Source organism: Numida meleagris, chromosome 6 (assembly GCF_002078875.1).
Source record: "Numida meleagris isolate 19003 breed g44 Domestic line chromosome 6, NumMel1.0, whole genome shotgun sequence".
Lineage (NCBI taxonomy): Eukaryota > Metazoa > Chordata > Aves > Galliformes > Numididae > Numida > Numida meleagris.
In genome coordinates this window covers 698,151-714,568 of record NC_034414.1, presented here as the reverse complement: position 1 = coordinate 714,568, position 16,418 = coordinate 698,151, and the positions used below count along the sequence as shown (strand labels likewise).

General features: G+C 37.2%; 1 protein-coding gene across 2 annotated transcripts in view; it reads left to right on the top strand.

The window, feature by feature from the left end:
* The window catches only part of KIF18A (kinesin family member 18A), a 43,786-nt gene extending 32,390 nt beyond the window's left edge, over positions 1 to 11,396 (top strand). For both annotated transcript variants that reach the window (XM_021401085.1, XM_021401087.1), the window contains exons 14-17: positions 5,610 to 6,093; positions 6,388 to 6,492; positions 8,841 to 8,950; positions 10,451 to 11,396. In XM_021401085.1, coding sequence (XP_021256760.1) covers positions 5,610 to 6,093; positions 6,388 to 6,492; positions 8,841 to 8,950; positions 10,451 to 10,599 — 848 coding nt within the window. In that variant the 3' untranslated portion in view covers positions 10,600 to 11,396. The remainder of the gene's footprint in view (positions 1 to 5,609; positions 6,094 to 6,387; positions 6,493 to 8,840; positions 8,951 to 10,450) is intronic.

Sequence of the window (16,418 nt, the reverse complement as noted above, 5' to 3'; positions counted from 1 at the left end):
CATTGTGATAGAGAGCTACAAGATTTTTTGAACAAATAGGACAAGAACCCCACCCCAGGCAATGCCTATGTGTTGAGAAATGGGCAGATTACAAAGAGCTGCCTTTGAGAAACAGTCACAAACAGGTTGGGACCAGATGAATGAAGGACATCTGGTGGTTGGGCTCTACAGTAGGTCACTTGATCACAGGGAGCTTGTGGATGAGGCCTTCTTGCTTCAACTACAAGAAGCATGTTCGCAGGCTCTCATCCTGAGGGGGGGATTTGAACCATTTGGATGCCTCCTGGGATCTGCTCACAGATGCAGAGGAGATCGTTAAAGAGGTTTAGACTGAAGGTAGTCTGGGCCATAGTGACTGTGCTTGAGTTGAGTTTGTGATCTCAAGGAAGATGGGCCTGGCGAAGAACAGAGTAAGGATCCTGAATGCAAGAGGAGTGAACTTCAAGCTGATTAAGGAATTATTGGGTGGGATCCCTGGGAAGCTGTCCCTTGGGACAGGAATGGAACAGAGCTGGCAGCTCTTTACGGACTCCTTTCTGATAGCAGAAGAGCTCTGCAGCCCCCTGTATAAGAAATCCTGCAGAGGAGGCAGGAAAGTGGCATGGCTGAACAGGCATCTGCTGGTTAAGCTGAGAAAGACAAGAAAGGAGCTGGGCAGGCCTGGAAAGTGAGGCCATGTGAACCTAGTGAGGTTCAACAAGGGTAAGTGCAAGGTGCTGTACTTCGGATTGCTTGGTCTGGATAATCCCAGCTACGTGTACAGACTAGGAAAAGAACTCACTGAGAGCAGCCCTGCAGAGAAGGACCTGGGAGTCGTAGCGGGCCGAAGGCTGGACATGAGCTAGCAGCGTGCACCTGCAGAAGACCGACAGTATCCTGGGCAGCATCAAAAGATGCAGCCTGCAGGGTGAGGGGGATGACTGTCCCCCTCTACTCTGCCGTTGTGAGGCCCCATCTGGAGAACTGGATCTGGGAGTGTCAAGAAACAAAGGATGTAGAGCTGTTGAAGCATGTCCAGAGGAGGGCCACAAGCCACAAAGATGATCAGAGATCTACAGCACTTCTTACGTGAAGGAAGGCTGAGAGAGTGGGCTTGGGGCAATGGATTTAAACGAAATGAGGAGAGATTTATGTTAGATGTTAGTTTAAAAAAAAAAAAAAATTATTCCTCAGTCAGAGCGGTGGGGTACTGGAACAGACTGTCCACAGTAGCTGTGGATGCCTCGTTCCTAGAGGTATTCAAGGCCGGGTTGGAGGTTGGCCCTGCGCAACTTGATATAGCGGTTGGCAACCCTGCACCCCTATTCAAGGGGGCTGGAAGTGGATGGGCTTTAAGGTCCCTGTCAACCTAAGCCTTTCTAGGTTACCTTTTGTAATAATTAACCTGAAATCAAAGGTTGTTAAATATGTCATCTGTACGTGTACTGAACGTACTAGCTAAGAAAATACAACTTGTAAGTTCATCTTTTAAGCTGCTTCTTTAGGTTAACTGCAGCTGTTTCTACAAAGCATATAGCAATTTGCTTAACTATATTAAGTGATCTTAGTATCACTGAATCATGATCATCTGATGGAAAATATTTATTTCCGTGTTTCAAGCAAACCGTAAATGTTACACTTTCCCTGTCTTACAAAGAAGATTTGGAGACTTGCTTTGGAGCTCAAATGTGTTGTTTTGAGACGTGCTATTTTTAGTCAGCTTGCAGCACTAAACTGTCCCTCTCAATAAGAATTTTTATGACTATAAATCTTTAAGTTTGCCTCTGAATATTGAGTTTTTAATAATACTGAGTAACCTTTGAGGCATTTGGAAATGGAATCTCACTGAAGAAAAAAGGTGTCACTATTTTTGTTTTTTCTAAAGGAGGAAAACTTCTGGCATTATGACTATCTGAAGTAGTCTGAAATCTGTACGACTGTCTTGGTGGCAGCTATTGTTGTCAGAGCCCATTTTATTTAAACTTCTCAATGGCGGATATTCAAAGCACGTCATAAAATTAATTACTAACTTTGATATCTTCTTTCCTTATTAAAGTAGAAATGAAAACACTGGCATTCGTTTACTTAGTGGTGTTGAATGTTTTTCTTTATTCATTTTTACTTGATCGTAATTTCTGGAGTTACTGTAAAACAGCTAGGAAACAAGGAATATTTTTGAACAATAATGACATGCTTATGGGTTTAAGTGATACCAAGTTAAATATGGTGTTGCTAGTAATGTTTTTGTTTACTTTGTTAGAAACAACTTAATGCCTTCACAAGAAGCTCTGAGAAAGGACTTGTCTTGAATATTTTATATGCTTTCCGCTACTTAACTGGCAAGAAAGGCCGAGGGCTTTTATTTTTTTTAAAACGACTTCTTACTCTGAGTTTAATTCCAGAAATAATTAGATTATAAAAATACGTCTGGATTTTGACTAACAGCTCATATTTGCCCTATGTGGAATTGTTGCAATTGTCTATTAATGTAGAAGTATTACAGTGTGAATTACAGTTTACTGCGATGAAATTCAAGAAATTATTAATGTTGGCAGTACTTCTGTGTTCTTTACCTATCTCGTTCATGGTTTAAATGCTTGCATTTACGGTTAATTTAAAAACGCTTCCAGTATTAGAAATGCTTCCAGTATTCAGTCCTGAAGAAGCTTCTAAAACTTGGCGCTCTCACCAAAATGTTTCCCCATCAGACTTCCTTCCTAGTACCTTTAGGACATTAGCAAAACCTCACTGTCTTACAGTAAGCAAACTTTCTGAAACTGGAAACTGTCATAATGCAACAGTGGAAAAATACAATTCTAACCATTCTTTTTCCCGTAACGTACACTTTCAGATGCATATGAGCAGGAGGAAAACCTAATAAATTAATATGTGAAAATGTATCTTGAAACATCTAATAGATAGTTATTTCAAATCTTTACAATCTTTACAAATCTTTACAATCTTCGCAATCTTTATAGAATGGGGTTTTTTTGTATTTACGACTTTAAGATCTTCTGTTATAAATTTCTGTTTGTGGTGACCAGAAAAAAAATTTGGGAAGAGGAATGTTAGTATTGAGCATCTTTTATGGAGAAGAATACTGTACTCTTTCAGAAAACCAAAATTTAAGAGAGCAAATTAAAGAAGGCATAGAACTGTTGATTAAGCAAGCAAATTAATGAAGCATAACATTGTCGATAGTGTCACAAATTACAGTCAAGCTACTGTCTCAATGTTTTGCTGCACTTCATCTGGTGAATATTGACAATGCATTAAGCTAAGATTATGTGTGATATTAAAAAATGTCTTTTTTGCTTTTTAATAAGAAATCCCTTGCATACATTGTATATAACAAAAGGAACTAATGGGTGCACACAGAAATGCACGTATGCATAAACATTCAAATTTCATTTATATCATGCCAAGCTATTTTCTCAGTCTTGATTTTTCCTTGTTTTGTTAAAGCTGAAAACATCATAACAGAATTGTAGCTCTTCATGTAATTGTCCGTGAGACTTATCTCGTAAGTAGCTTAGCTTCGCTTAACCTACTTAATTGTTGAGGAATTGTTGGTTAAGATTATGTTCTGTATTTAAACGTTTTCACTGAAAATGAACCCTTGAGCGTGGGATAAATGCTTATTTTACTTCTACTTGGTTTCACTGTTACATGTTGGTGATATAGAGTAGATTCGTGCCATATACGTTGCATCTAATTTACTTGCTGCTTTGACACGCTTTGGTACTGCCCATTCCGTCTTCGCTGAAGAAGTCTAGGCTTCATAGTAGTTTTTAAATCCTCCTCCACTTCCTCACAACTCTGATTTTATATCTTCTAATTGGCTTTTGTCTCTAGCTGGTCATGAAGAGCCTATCACGTGCTGTGCCGAGTTCCGAAGCAAGTAGTGATTGCCTGGGAAATGTCTTTATTTCTTTAATAAAAGAAGGTGCTGAGATAATCCTTGTTTTGAATGCTTTTCTTCAGTGCGGCTCTTATATACTAGGGAAAAGGCCCAAATATGATTTAAATGGTATTCTTAAGGCTTCTTGCCCATAATAGGTTGGATTTTAACTGTGGCTTAAACCAGCGATGAGAAGTGGTCAACAGTGAGAGAAACATTCATTCACACTTGTCTTCTGTAAGACATCAAACTTGGGCCGGTAGGAGGAAGATGCAATATCTTGAATCAATTTTCCTCCTCTTCAAAGAATTGTTATTGATCTACTGAAATAGCACATTAATGAATGATGTAACTGAAGTTAGGCATTCAGAGGAGTTCAAAATAACACTCCTTCTGGGGCAAAAAGAGTACGGAGTTGTAGGAGAAATAAATATTTTTAACACTGTTAAAGGAAAGCTGTAGTGAATTCATGAGTAACTTTGAGCAATTAAAATTGAGTGTTTTTTGCAGTTCAGTTTCTCATAGGAATGTAGCAGGCATTGCAGAAAGGGGAACTGATTGATAGCATAGAATGGCTTGGGTTGGAAGGGACCTCAAGGATCATCGAGCTCCAACCCCCCTGCCTCAGGTGGGGCTGCCGACCTCCGTATGATGTGGTGGCTACAGGCTGAAGTGAGGCCAGTCCATGCAAGTGTTTAAGGCTGGTGGCCTTTCTCTTTTGGATTTGTTTAAGGATGGTTTTCTACTCATGCTAAGTTGTATATAGAAGCTCTTTGCTTTCTGATTCTTGAAGATCTCTTCAACCCTTGATTTGTGTGTCTGTCTCACTTCCTCCCTCCCTGCCGCTTCATTTTCTGCTTTTAACTACATGTGGTTGACTTAAGTCTCCACTAGCCTAGCTGTTTGAACAGTGCTCTGTCTTGAAATCAGTCTCTTTCACGGAAAACTTGAATAAAAGAAGGGCCTTTTCTCTTTTACTTGGAGGATTGCTTTTATTGCCACCTACTTGAAAACAAAAATATTGTGACACTTTGTGAAAAATGCTACAAATCAGGATGAATCACAGCTATGGCCAATTGGTGCTGTATTGCTTAGCTTTTCTATTTCGAGGTGTGTTTTGATTAGTTGGTTGTTCAATAGTTCAGTTTTCTGGAGTAGATATATCAAGATTAACGAAATTCAGGCAACTGCTATCTTTGCCGTTTTCCAAAACACTACTGCCTCATTTGCAGTGTTAAAGGATTTCTTTCTCCTAATTGTATCTCATTCTTGTATAATAATCTCTCATTCCCCTGCATGATACTTGCTAGGAAAAAATGGCCGTGTTTAGGAGACAGCTGTAGATTACTGTGATGATACCCTCTTAATTTAAGAGTTGTCATGGTAATGCTATCGTTTTCAATACTCTTACTCTTCCGTTCCCTGTTGTAATGTCTCATCTCTTGCTTGTGATTACTTGTAATATCTCTGGGATTAACTATATCGGTCTATGCATATTTATAATACTTGGAGTGCCACAGAACAAATGCTGCCATCTGGACAATGCTGCATTAGAAGTAATATAAGTTACATGATCTAATTAACATGTAGATGAAATAAATAGTATTTTTGATAACTTATGCTGATATATTCTGCTAATACGCATTTCAGAAGGGAATAGGAGGGAAAAAGCATTACTTAGGTGCTAAATGTAGGTGAATGTGCTAACCAACTGCTGACCGTTGCACAGGTTCCAATTCTGGTACGCCATTGCAAGAAATCAAGAGAAATACACAACAGCTAGTGGAATTTGCAGTACCACCACAGAAACAAACTAGGAGGAAGCTAATGGACTCTCCAGTCAAAACTCCGAGTCCTGCTGCATCCAAGCGCTACAGCCTCTGTCATCTGGAGGATTCTCTCAGCAAGGACGTTCGCCCTATTGTGTATACACCAGAATCTTGCACAAAAACAATACAAAGCAGCTGTTCACAGACTGTGGTAAAGCAAGCATTACACCTAGCAGGCCTTCGGGAAACAAATGAATGCAATACAGGTGGTCAGCTGAGAAAGCACACTACTGTGGACTCTATGTGTGACGCTATCCCAGAGTGCGATGAAAATGGGATGGACTCAACAGTAATTATCTATGAAGCGACAGGTGAAGCAGATGGGATTTCTATTGACTCATCTGCAAAGGAGTCACAACCTTGCAGCAATAGCATTCTTCGAAGGTATTTTTCCATTTATTCGGGCAAAGAATGTTACCAGTTGGTTTTTTCTATTTCCCATACACTTCAATACTATTTATTTCGAAGAACCTGTCTTTTGTCATTGTTGTAAATGTTAGGAGCAAAATTAACTAATGCTTTGAAAATCAAACCTTCAGTTTTAATTAGTATCAGATGCAATTCTGCTATTATTTGAAATCAATGATATGTTAGTCATAAGAAATGAGGTTAACTCAGGCAGTTTTGTGTGCCTTTTATCCAGAATAGATTTCATAAAGTATAATCATTTGATTTCAGACTCCGTCTTTCTTCCTTGAAAAACAAAAATCCTACTTCAGTACTTGAGAAGCCCTCGTATATGGCAATGACTTCTGCCGCTGAGAGAAAACGAAAGGTACTAAGGTAAGGTTAAAGTTAACTCCTCTAATTCCATTTAACCGAGTTTGTATTCATTTCTCTTGTCCTTAATACGGTCTTGGTGTTATTTTGAACTTCAAAGCATCTTATAAGTCATCTGAATCTGCATTTGAGATGTTCTGACTCAAATCATTGATGATCCAAATTGCTTTTCTTGATAAATTGAAGAGAATGGTTTTTAACTTTTAGTTTAGAGGCTTCTGTTATTTTAGTAGAACAAGTACAAACCAACATATCTTCCATATCTGCTGTCAACTCAGAATAGAAAAATACCATGTAATTCTGAAAAAAGGAAATTCCGTCATCATCCAAAAATCTAATTTATTTGGAAATGTTGTGCTTTCGCTAGAAGACATAAGACTGCCAAAATGGAAAGTGCAGGGAGTGTTTGACAATACTCATGTGGCCATTTCCTTTGTTTTTCTAATAATTCACTTCTACTCTGAGTTATTACGACTTCATTCTTGTGGTCTGTTCTGGAAAAGAAAAAAAAAACACATCATCAGTTCTCTATTTAGACCCGGAAGGAGGTTCTCTAGGAGAAAAGCTGCAACTGAGTAAAAACTAAGTGGAATTGTACTGCCTGCTTGTTGTTTTTTGTTTAAAGTTTGTTAATGTATTTGAGGGTCACCTGTCAGTTATGTACTGATGAAACAGCTCCCTTTTCTTTCCTCAAAAGATGAAAACATGATGCAACTTTTTCTTAGATCATAGTGTAAGTCACTTTCTGCTATGCAGCCAGTGGAGCTGCCGCTAAATAGATCTTCTAAAGAATGTTTCAAGACCATTACAAACAAGTTCTACAGCTGTATCTCAGGTCATGGAAGAAACATAACAGCACTCTCTGTTTACTAGCATCTTTGTAATAGAAAATCTCCCTGGAAGAATATAATACAATCTCATATTCTTGTTCTAATTGTTACTACTTCGTTAAATGCTTTCTTTCTGGGATAAGAAAGGAGGCATGTCATGCACTTCCAATTTTTCAAATGATTATGAGCTTAACAAAATAAATCAGTTGCTCTCTGAACCTGAGCTTATTGCCTCAATTCTCTTTAAGGAAGAGTAACAGAACTTCTGGAGCCAGCTTTATCTGATCTTAAGGTGAATGTTCTAAAATGGGCTCTAGGAGTGTTCTTCACTGTAAACTAAGATTCTTTATGGCTTTTTCTTTGTGTTTATGAAGAGAAGGAATGAAGGCTACTTTATTTGTTATGAAAAAAAAGACATTCCTTTCTTTGCAGAGGGCCTCTCTATTCAATTCCTCTTTGTTACTTTTCCCCTTCTCTGGTCTTTCATGCTTTACCTGTTTTCATTTGTTCGCTCTAGTTGCTCATCTTCTACTAACGTGAAAAATAAGAATATAGGTTTCAGACATTCTCCATGTGTAAATATAATTAGAAATGGTCCTATTGTTAGAAGATAAGTCAGTCAGGGTACAGAGCCTGTTTTTACTAAATAGAGCTTAGGCTAATAAGATTGCAATGCTGTTCCAGGAAGCAGTCACGTGACTTGATCTTAGGACTGGTACAGGGCCGACCTTGGTCTTCACTGCTTGCTATATATTTTCAGAAAATTATTAAATGAGCTACTACAAGTTAGACGACTATAAATAGAGATAATACAATCCCATTAGAGGGATGGGGAAAGCGCAGAACCTTTGACATAAATAGAATAACCTTGTTTTTGAGGCTGTCATAAAAGAGTGAAACCAGGGACGCGAGTGAGGTAACCGTGTAAAGCTGAGATTACAGATCGGTTCGTATTTTTCTCTGTAGACCTTAATTCCGTCGTATAAAAAGGCATGAAATGCAGGGGTTTTTTTCTCGGTGAGTTTGAAGCTATGAGATGATTGTCGCAGCGTAGCTGAACAGTAGAGAAGCCACCCCCTCCAATGCTGTTGGAGCCTGTGGAACAGCTACTGTAGCAATAAAAAGCAAGATGAATTCATTAAACTAGTCACTTCAGGAGTATCATATCTGCATTACAGTTGTTTCTTGGTGTAATCACGTGATGTGCAGTGACTGTCAAACTGACTTGTATGGTTTTCCAAAAGGTGATATCGTATGGTCTTCATTTCAAAATTAAGTGGCAACATGAAGTCTTATTCTCACAGCTGAAACATTCTTAAGTTTTTTAAAAGAGGAAGAAAAGGGGAATTGTTTCCATGTATACACATCATAGAGAAATTAGTTCATTCGTTGCATTTGGTTGTGAACTGCCAATACTAGATAATACGGTTTAATATATTTTCCATATCGCAAGGACAAAGTTAATGTAATATAGCTTAATCGCTTGACTGAGAGCAAAATCTTTTCTGGCTATTTTTCCAGTTCCACGTCAAATGCTGGCTTAGGTAGTCTGCAAGACCCAGTTTCTCCAAAACGTGTTCGACAAGAGATCATGTTAAACAACAGAGTATTGAGAGTACCCAAAATGCCAGGTAAGCATCAAAACACTGTGTTGGAAATAAAGTTTTTATAAGTAGTTCGAAATTAAGGTTAAGGATGGTAGTTTGGGTGATTTAACAGTGTGTGCTTCTTGGATCGGTATGCTACGCTATTGATTTAAATGCGTGATACATTATTCGGTAATAAATGAAATTCTTAGCATTTTTTAACAGTTAACTGGATAATATTTAATGAAAACTCAACAATATTGCAAGGTTGGCAAAGAAAACCTTGTCACAAAAGTTAAGGGCTGGCACCAAAAACTTTGTGTGTTGGTTTGTTTGAAATCTACTACCAATTTAAGCTTTTTTTGCCAATTGTAGTTTATCAAAAACAAAAATTTCTAAATTTGATACTGGTTCTTTACTGTTTGCTTCATTTGACTCTGCACTGTTTTTAAAGAGATCGGTGGTTTTTACCTTAAGAATTCTATAATGCATTCTTAAGCACTATTTTGGATCGGTGCAGTAGTTAAGGAGAAAAATGGAAGCGCTGTTTAGGAGTCACTTTGCTCCAGACATGGTTTATAATACTATGAGATGGTATTCTGTGAAAGTCTACTACAATAACCTCAGCTTGTCTGAGGCATATACATCCACTGTAACAAAATGAATTGTAAATAATCTTTTCAGCTGAGGTGTACGAAGGTCGTCTTATTTTAACGTTCCAAAAATTTCTGCCTTTCTGAGTTCATGACACTCAGTTTTTTAACACCTGCAATAGGCCAGTTATGTAGCTTTTCTCACTGGCAGTACTCCAGTTTGACAGCATATAATTTCTTTTTAGGTAAGAACTGATTTGGGAGGAAAAATTAAATATGAATATGTATTCCTGTCAATTCATAAAAAATATTATGGCTATATTAGAGTAAGCTTTCTAATAAGTTCAAATCTGAGGCTAAGCATTGCCTAGCCAATAGTTAGATATTTGGCTATGAGCGTACACAGTTGTGTCAGTACTAATTTGTTGTTAGTATTTCGCTAAATATAGCAAAATCAGTCGGTACACTGACGTGATTAAGAAGCTGTGTAATGAAGGAGCAAATCTGGAAATGGACAATACGTTTTCGATTTTCAAGGTTTACCAGAACATTTAAAGTACACCTTACAGCCAAGAATATGCGTTACAGGAAAAGAATGAAGCACCGTTAAATCCCTAGCAAGAAGGGGAATTCAAACTGAAGATAAAAAGAATTCCAAAATTGAATCCAATTTGAAATAATTCCAATTGAATATAAAAAAGTTTCCCAAAAAATGAAACGCTGATTTTTCAGTATTGCTATATACATGCTAAGGATCAAAAAAAGTGACATGTTTTTCATGATCGCTGTGCCTTTTTCTTTTTGTAACATCCTGTGCGTAAATGGAGGGTCGTATTGTTAGACTTGCCAAGTAAATAGCAAACCCTGGTGTACTGAGCTTGGAGTGATTACGCTTTTTGCATATTATTGGATGGATGTCTTCTGTTTGCAATAATATGTCTTTCTTTGTTAGGAATTAGAACAAAGAGCTTGAAGCGAGAACAGGATGTGCCGAGAAACCTTGTCAGAAGCTTTTCTGAAGGAAATGTAGCAGTGGGTGTTAAATCACGGACATCCAGAAGCCTTTTACTTCATGTTTGCAAGAAAAAAAGTAGGATTTAGGTTCTGACTTCATCTGTGTTTCACATGGGATTGATGGAAAGCAAGCGAGAACAGAGTGACTTTTGTTTTCTTCTTGTAAATTATTTTGTGTTAAAGATGTCTCTCTCAGTAATGCAGTATTTTATAAGACCCAGTTACTGGAAATATGTGTATTTTGTCAAATTTTGAAATAAAATAAACTTCTTTTGTTTCCTATTTAAAGGTTACAAATGTCCTCAATGTAATAGCAAATGACTATGGAATGTTATTTGAAGTTGTGAATTTAGAAGTGCATGGTCTACCTTACACAGTAATTTTTGTGAGCTTCTCCCTTTAAGTATGGCTAGCAGATTAAGACTTGATATGATGCAAGACTTGAAACGGAATTAGTGGTGATGTGATTTTTAAAGTTAATCTACACTGTTTACCTACACTCAATTTTCTAATAATTTCATGATACAGAAGTTAGAAGAAGTAATGTGTCCTGCTAAATATCTTTCACTGAAATTTTGTAGTATTAATACTGTGCAATTTGTTTAGTGTATTTATGTTGAGCATTGGGACACCAGTTTATTCTTCGATAACATCCCAATTTTGGGTAGGTAATACTAATGCAGTATACTGGGGGGGAAGGAAGAATACTTACAGGGAGGTTTTACTTTTTCTATGTGTTATGTCTAAAATTTTTAAGCTGTTTTTAATCTTTTCTTTACCTGTAAATGTTTCTAACTCACGTGTTCTTAATTGATTTGTAAATAGGATAGTTATGTTAATAACTTTGAATAAATTTTTAGCTGTAAATGAGAGCGGTAGGTGAATGAGCTTGAAGAAAAATTACTTGTTTACCAGTGAAAGAGTCAGAATTAATTTTAGAAATTATCATAAGATCTACTAGTTCATACTGTGTGTTTTGATAAATTATTAATATTCAGAGACAGTTTGATAGTTACGCTGTAATCCTGGCAGCCCGCTCACCCTTAGCAATTTTGTGCCGGTGTCTTTGGCCTGTGCAAATAAAGTGGTAAGTGTATGCGTGAACTTCCCCAAACTAATGAACTAGAGGAGCAGGTCTAGTAATCAGTTACACTGGTATCAAATACCTGTCTGAATTCAGAAAGCAACTTGCGATTTGGTAAGTTAAGTGACATAAAGTATGCTGCAAATCAGTGTTCTGGCTTTCAGCAATTCTAACGGGCTTAAGGGTTTCACACGTGGTTGTTGTGATGAAAGAGCAACAAGTTTCCTTGCAATAGCAGTGAACTGTATTACATCATCTAATAGTTTTATCAAATTTGTTCCTAAGAAGTATTGCAAGTATTACCAAAAGTTGATAGGTTTATACGTGTATTTTTGTTCTCTGTAGCCTCTGGTATTTAGGCAAACTAATGCAGACTTTTGCAGTTGATCTCTCTAGCTGTCTTGTTGATGTCTGTTGTTGATCCCTTTGAGGAGAGTTTTAAGGGCACTTAGGAAGAAGGAAATAGTAACTACCTGTATAAACTTCAAGTACCACCTGTGGGAGGAGCTGACAACATATCAGGGTCTTTCTTCATCAGCAAAGTTTGAAGAAGCAACAACTCCTTAAAATAGGCATCGATAGTTAAAAATGAAGGAGAGAAATCAAATCACCTTATTGACATTCTAAAAGAGTTAAATAAATATGTGGTATAGTCATTGTGGAGAGCACAGGTTGATGCTGGTACCATAGTAAGGACTGAGAAAATACCGGCTGTTGAAAAGGTTGTTACGAACAGGGTCCTAAATGTAAGGAAAGCATTAAAAGTTTGGGACTTGACTACATCCCAGTCAGATGATATAATAAATAGAATGAAATGAGTGGGGATGGGGAGGAAGTAATTTTAATACTTCTCTACCATGAAGAACAACATGCTTTGGGGATTAATTTAAACCTGGTACCAGGTACAGCTGAAATTGTAGAGACGTTTGGTTTTGATTTGAGACTTTTTTTTGCAAGCTGTTTAATTCAAAATGTCCATGAGAGACGTTTATTCTGCTTCGCATCTGCAGGAGACATGTTGGGCTTTGCTTACATATTTTGCTTACACATTTTGCTTACAGTTGTGATAGACATGGCTTTTGTGGCACGCAAGGCTCAGAATAGATATTTTGAAAGGTTTTTAGACAAGCTTGTGCATGCAACATTTTTATGCTCCGTCAAATCATAGAACTGATGAGATCTTTTCTCTTACTGTGTTTTGTATGCTCCTGAGTCAAATTGATTTGATCAACATAAAATGCTTTGAGAGACTAAAAAAAAAAAAAATCCAGTATGCTGTGAAAATGAGCACACGTGAGATCGCTGGTTAGCAGGTAGCAGAAATTGGAGCTATGTTGACGACAGGCTTGTTAGCTAGGTATGCATTTATAGTCGATAGCTAGCAAAATGGTTTCCAGAAATGATAAGGTTGAAGGATTTTCACAGTTCAGATTGTTGTTGATATGTATTCTGCTATATTAGTAGCAGAATATTAAATTAAACTAATTTAATATTATTAAATTAGTATATTATTGCATTCTGTGAGCGCATCCAGACTTCGTAAGGAGCTTCAGAGCACATTCCATGCAAGTATCTGGTGTGGGACTTCTCAGCACTTAAGTTTTCTGTCAGATTGCCAGTTTCTACTTAAGTAGAAACCAAACGGTATTTGGAGAACAGAGAAGCTATCATATAACTCATGATATTTCCTTGCCTGTCCGCATTACCTGTTACCTGTTGGCCTGCATTTACAAACTGAATTGAGTAATAGCTGTCTAGGTGACGTTTGTCTGAGATATAATTATTCTCACGCTGATATACCGTGCAGTGTTTAAATTATGCCAGATGGGATGTAAGGGAATATTGTACAACATAACGTGACTCAGACTGATGCGAAAATTCAAATGATTTGGGTCAGTTTAATCTAGTTGTGTGTTTAAACACAATAATAGTTTTAAATAAATTAACTTGAAAATGTGCTCCTGACATCTTAAACACCAAATAATCCTCAGGTAAAAAGTGAATCATCTTACTTCATGACTTACCTGATGATTTTTGTGTGCTTGGACATACGTACCTAGCAATACTAGTACCGATCTTGGATCATCTTGCTTTCTTAATTAGTACAGATGCCTAGTTCATTTAAAATCTTAGATATTTACGTCTAAAATTCATGGTACTGTCTTATGTATTGGATCGTTTGTGACTTTAGTGTAGCAAATAATTATGAGGGCATTCCACAAATGTCTTATATTAGTGTTTCTAAAAGGTTTTGATAAATTATAGGAACATACAACTGTCAGAAGATCTGTAGATGTACTGCATTGTTGCAGTTGATTTCAGAGAAGGGCAAGAAGAAAAATGTTTTGTAGCATTAGTTCTCCGTAGAGGTTTTTCTGTTAAAAATATTTCTTGCCATCATACCTTCCATGGTTGTAGTAAGAGGTTAATAGTGTTGCCTATAGTATGGTAGTCTTCATGGTAGCGTTAAAAATCCTCTTGCACGGCTCCAAGAGAAGTATCAAAATACTGTGCCTGTGAAATATTCAGTTTTAAAATAATGATTGGCCTTTTCATCAAAGTAAAGAAGTTGTTAAGCACCCTAAATGCATAAAAATACTCCTGTGCACCCAGAAGTATGTTTTCCAGGCTATCTTTTCAAAAAAAAAAAAAAATCACGTTGTCTACATCTGTGATACTCCAGAATGCTTGGTTTCTTCTTCCTGTATATGATTGCAATCAATGTTAACATCAGTGTTTTACATCTAGCACCGTGTGTGTTTAGCAGAGTCCCTGGTAGTATAAACTGGGAGGCCTAGTAACCTCTTTCTGGGCCTCGGCCAGGCTTTAAGGATGGCTTGCGATTAGCAGTTACTCAGAAAGCTTGTTGCAGTTTGTTTTACCAAGAGGTGAATATTTCCCATGACCAAATGGGCTGAGATGTTTCTGAAAAACAATTTGTTCCAAGTGTGAAAAGGATGTTGATGATCTGGTCCCACTGGGAAATTCTTATGAAAACTTGCAAAGGCTGTAGGGTATAGTTTGTACTGTGACTCATTTACTTATTGTCACTGCAGCACAGTAAGTTTATAGGAGCTATCTGAAGCATGGCAAATCTCGCTTGTTAACCAGGCTTGGAAAGCTATGAATATTTGTTACCGAGGATGGGGCTGCTTGCAGTCTAGAGACATACATAGAAGAATGAGAACAAAATTGTTGTCGGTGAGGCGATAGAAAGTGCTGGACCGTTTGTAATGGACTCGCTACAACTTCATACCCAAAGCAGTTCTCATAATGGAGAATTTACAGGCCATTTGGTCATTCATTTTTATGGTTATTCTTGTTTTAATAACTACCTTTATCAGGCCTATGGACCTACCCTGCCGTGCTTGAGCATACTTGTGCAAGGCTCCTGGGCATGCTGAAAGCCAATCGTGTCCATTGATTTTCACAGAGTTAGAACAAGATTTGTTATCCTGATAACAAAAAGAGACTTCATTAAATTTAGATCCAACCACAGCTGTAGGTTTTTACAGGTTATTTCAAATCTTAAGATCGAGCGCCCAAATTTTATTTTTGTCTTAAATCTGCCCAGCCTGTCAAATTGACAAAGTACAGAAGCTTGGTTGGATTATTAGGGAAAGTCGCTCTTGCAGTAGTGGGAGAACTTTCCGTATGAGCCTGAAGGTTATGAGACAACTGTTCATCCTGACGAAGTACCTTTGAGAGTGAGTTCTACGGTTAAAGACTCTATCCTCTTCTGAGGAAACTGAGTCTCTTTCACCTGTAAGATTCAGTACTCCAGCAGTGGAAGATAACAGGTAGTATTTAGAAGCCTAACAATGCAAAAACAGACTTGTAAGTTAGCAAAGTGGTCTGCCTTGAAAATCATTTGGACTCCTTAGTAGCTGTGTTTCAGTTGGTTTGGCTTTTTTAAAATTCCTGTAAATAGACACGAGAAGATTGGTTTTAGCAACTTAGACAAAGTAGATGTTCTTAGAAATTACATCTGCTAAAACTGTAAAATATGTGTTCTTCCCTTCAGGAAATTCTAACAACCTTATTAATAGAGAGTCGATGTGTAAAGGTAAATGGCCCGTTTTATTTCTCTGCTGTGTAGTGCTCCTGGGGAAATTATTCCTGATTTCCCCATTGCTCTAAGCTTAATTGTGCTATACATATTGGGTATTAAGGTTTTATGTAGCGTGACTATTACACATCTAAATTGTACAAGGGAGTGAATTGAATATGTATAAAATTCAATATCAGAAGTGGAGCAAATCAAGCTTTAAAAGCCTGTCTAAAAGAATTTTCACACTGTAGTAGGAATTTTAGTGTTCTGCTGTTGCTGACACTATGTTTAACTGGATACTTGGAGTTATAGTTTACAGAGTATTATAGCAAATCATAAAAGCACTGTTTACACAGCTATCTAGCAAATGTGTTTACAGGCTACTACTCTACTGTGCTTTTCATTGAAGCAGTTGGTTCATTTACTTGAAGATGTGTTAAAAGATTTTTATAAGAGCCAAGTTACTTAATCTAAACTACAGAATCGTAGAATATCTCAAGTTGGATGCTGAAAGAGAATTAAATACTAATAATGAATGATGTGGTTAACGTGGAATATTCTTTCACTGAAATTCCATAGTTAATTTCCTCTTGTTCATCCGACTTGCATTGTGACAACGGCATAAGAAAAAAAAAAACAGCCTGTAAAGAGCAGAAAACACAGTAGTAATTAGACTTAATTATATGCATGTGTCGGGAGGGTCTGTGATGCAGATGACGCTTCTAGACGCATGAAACAAAAGCTTGCCCTAGACCTGAGCAGTGCATATGA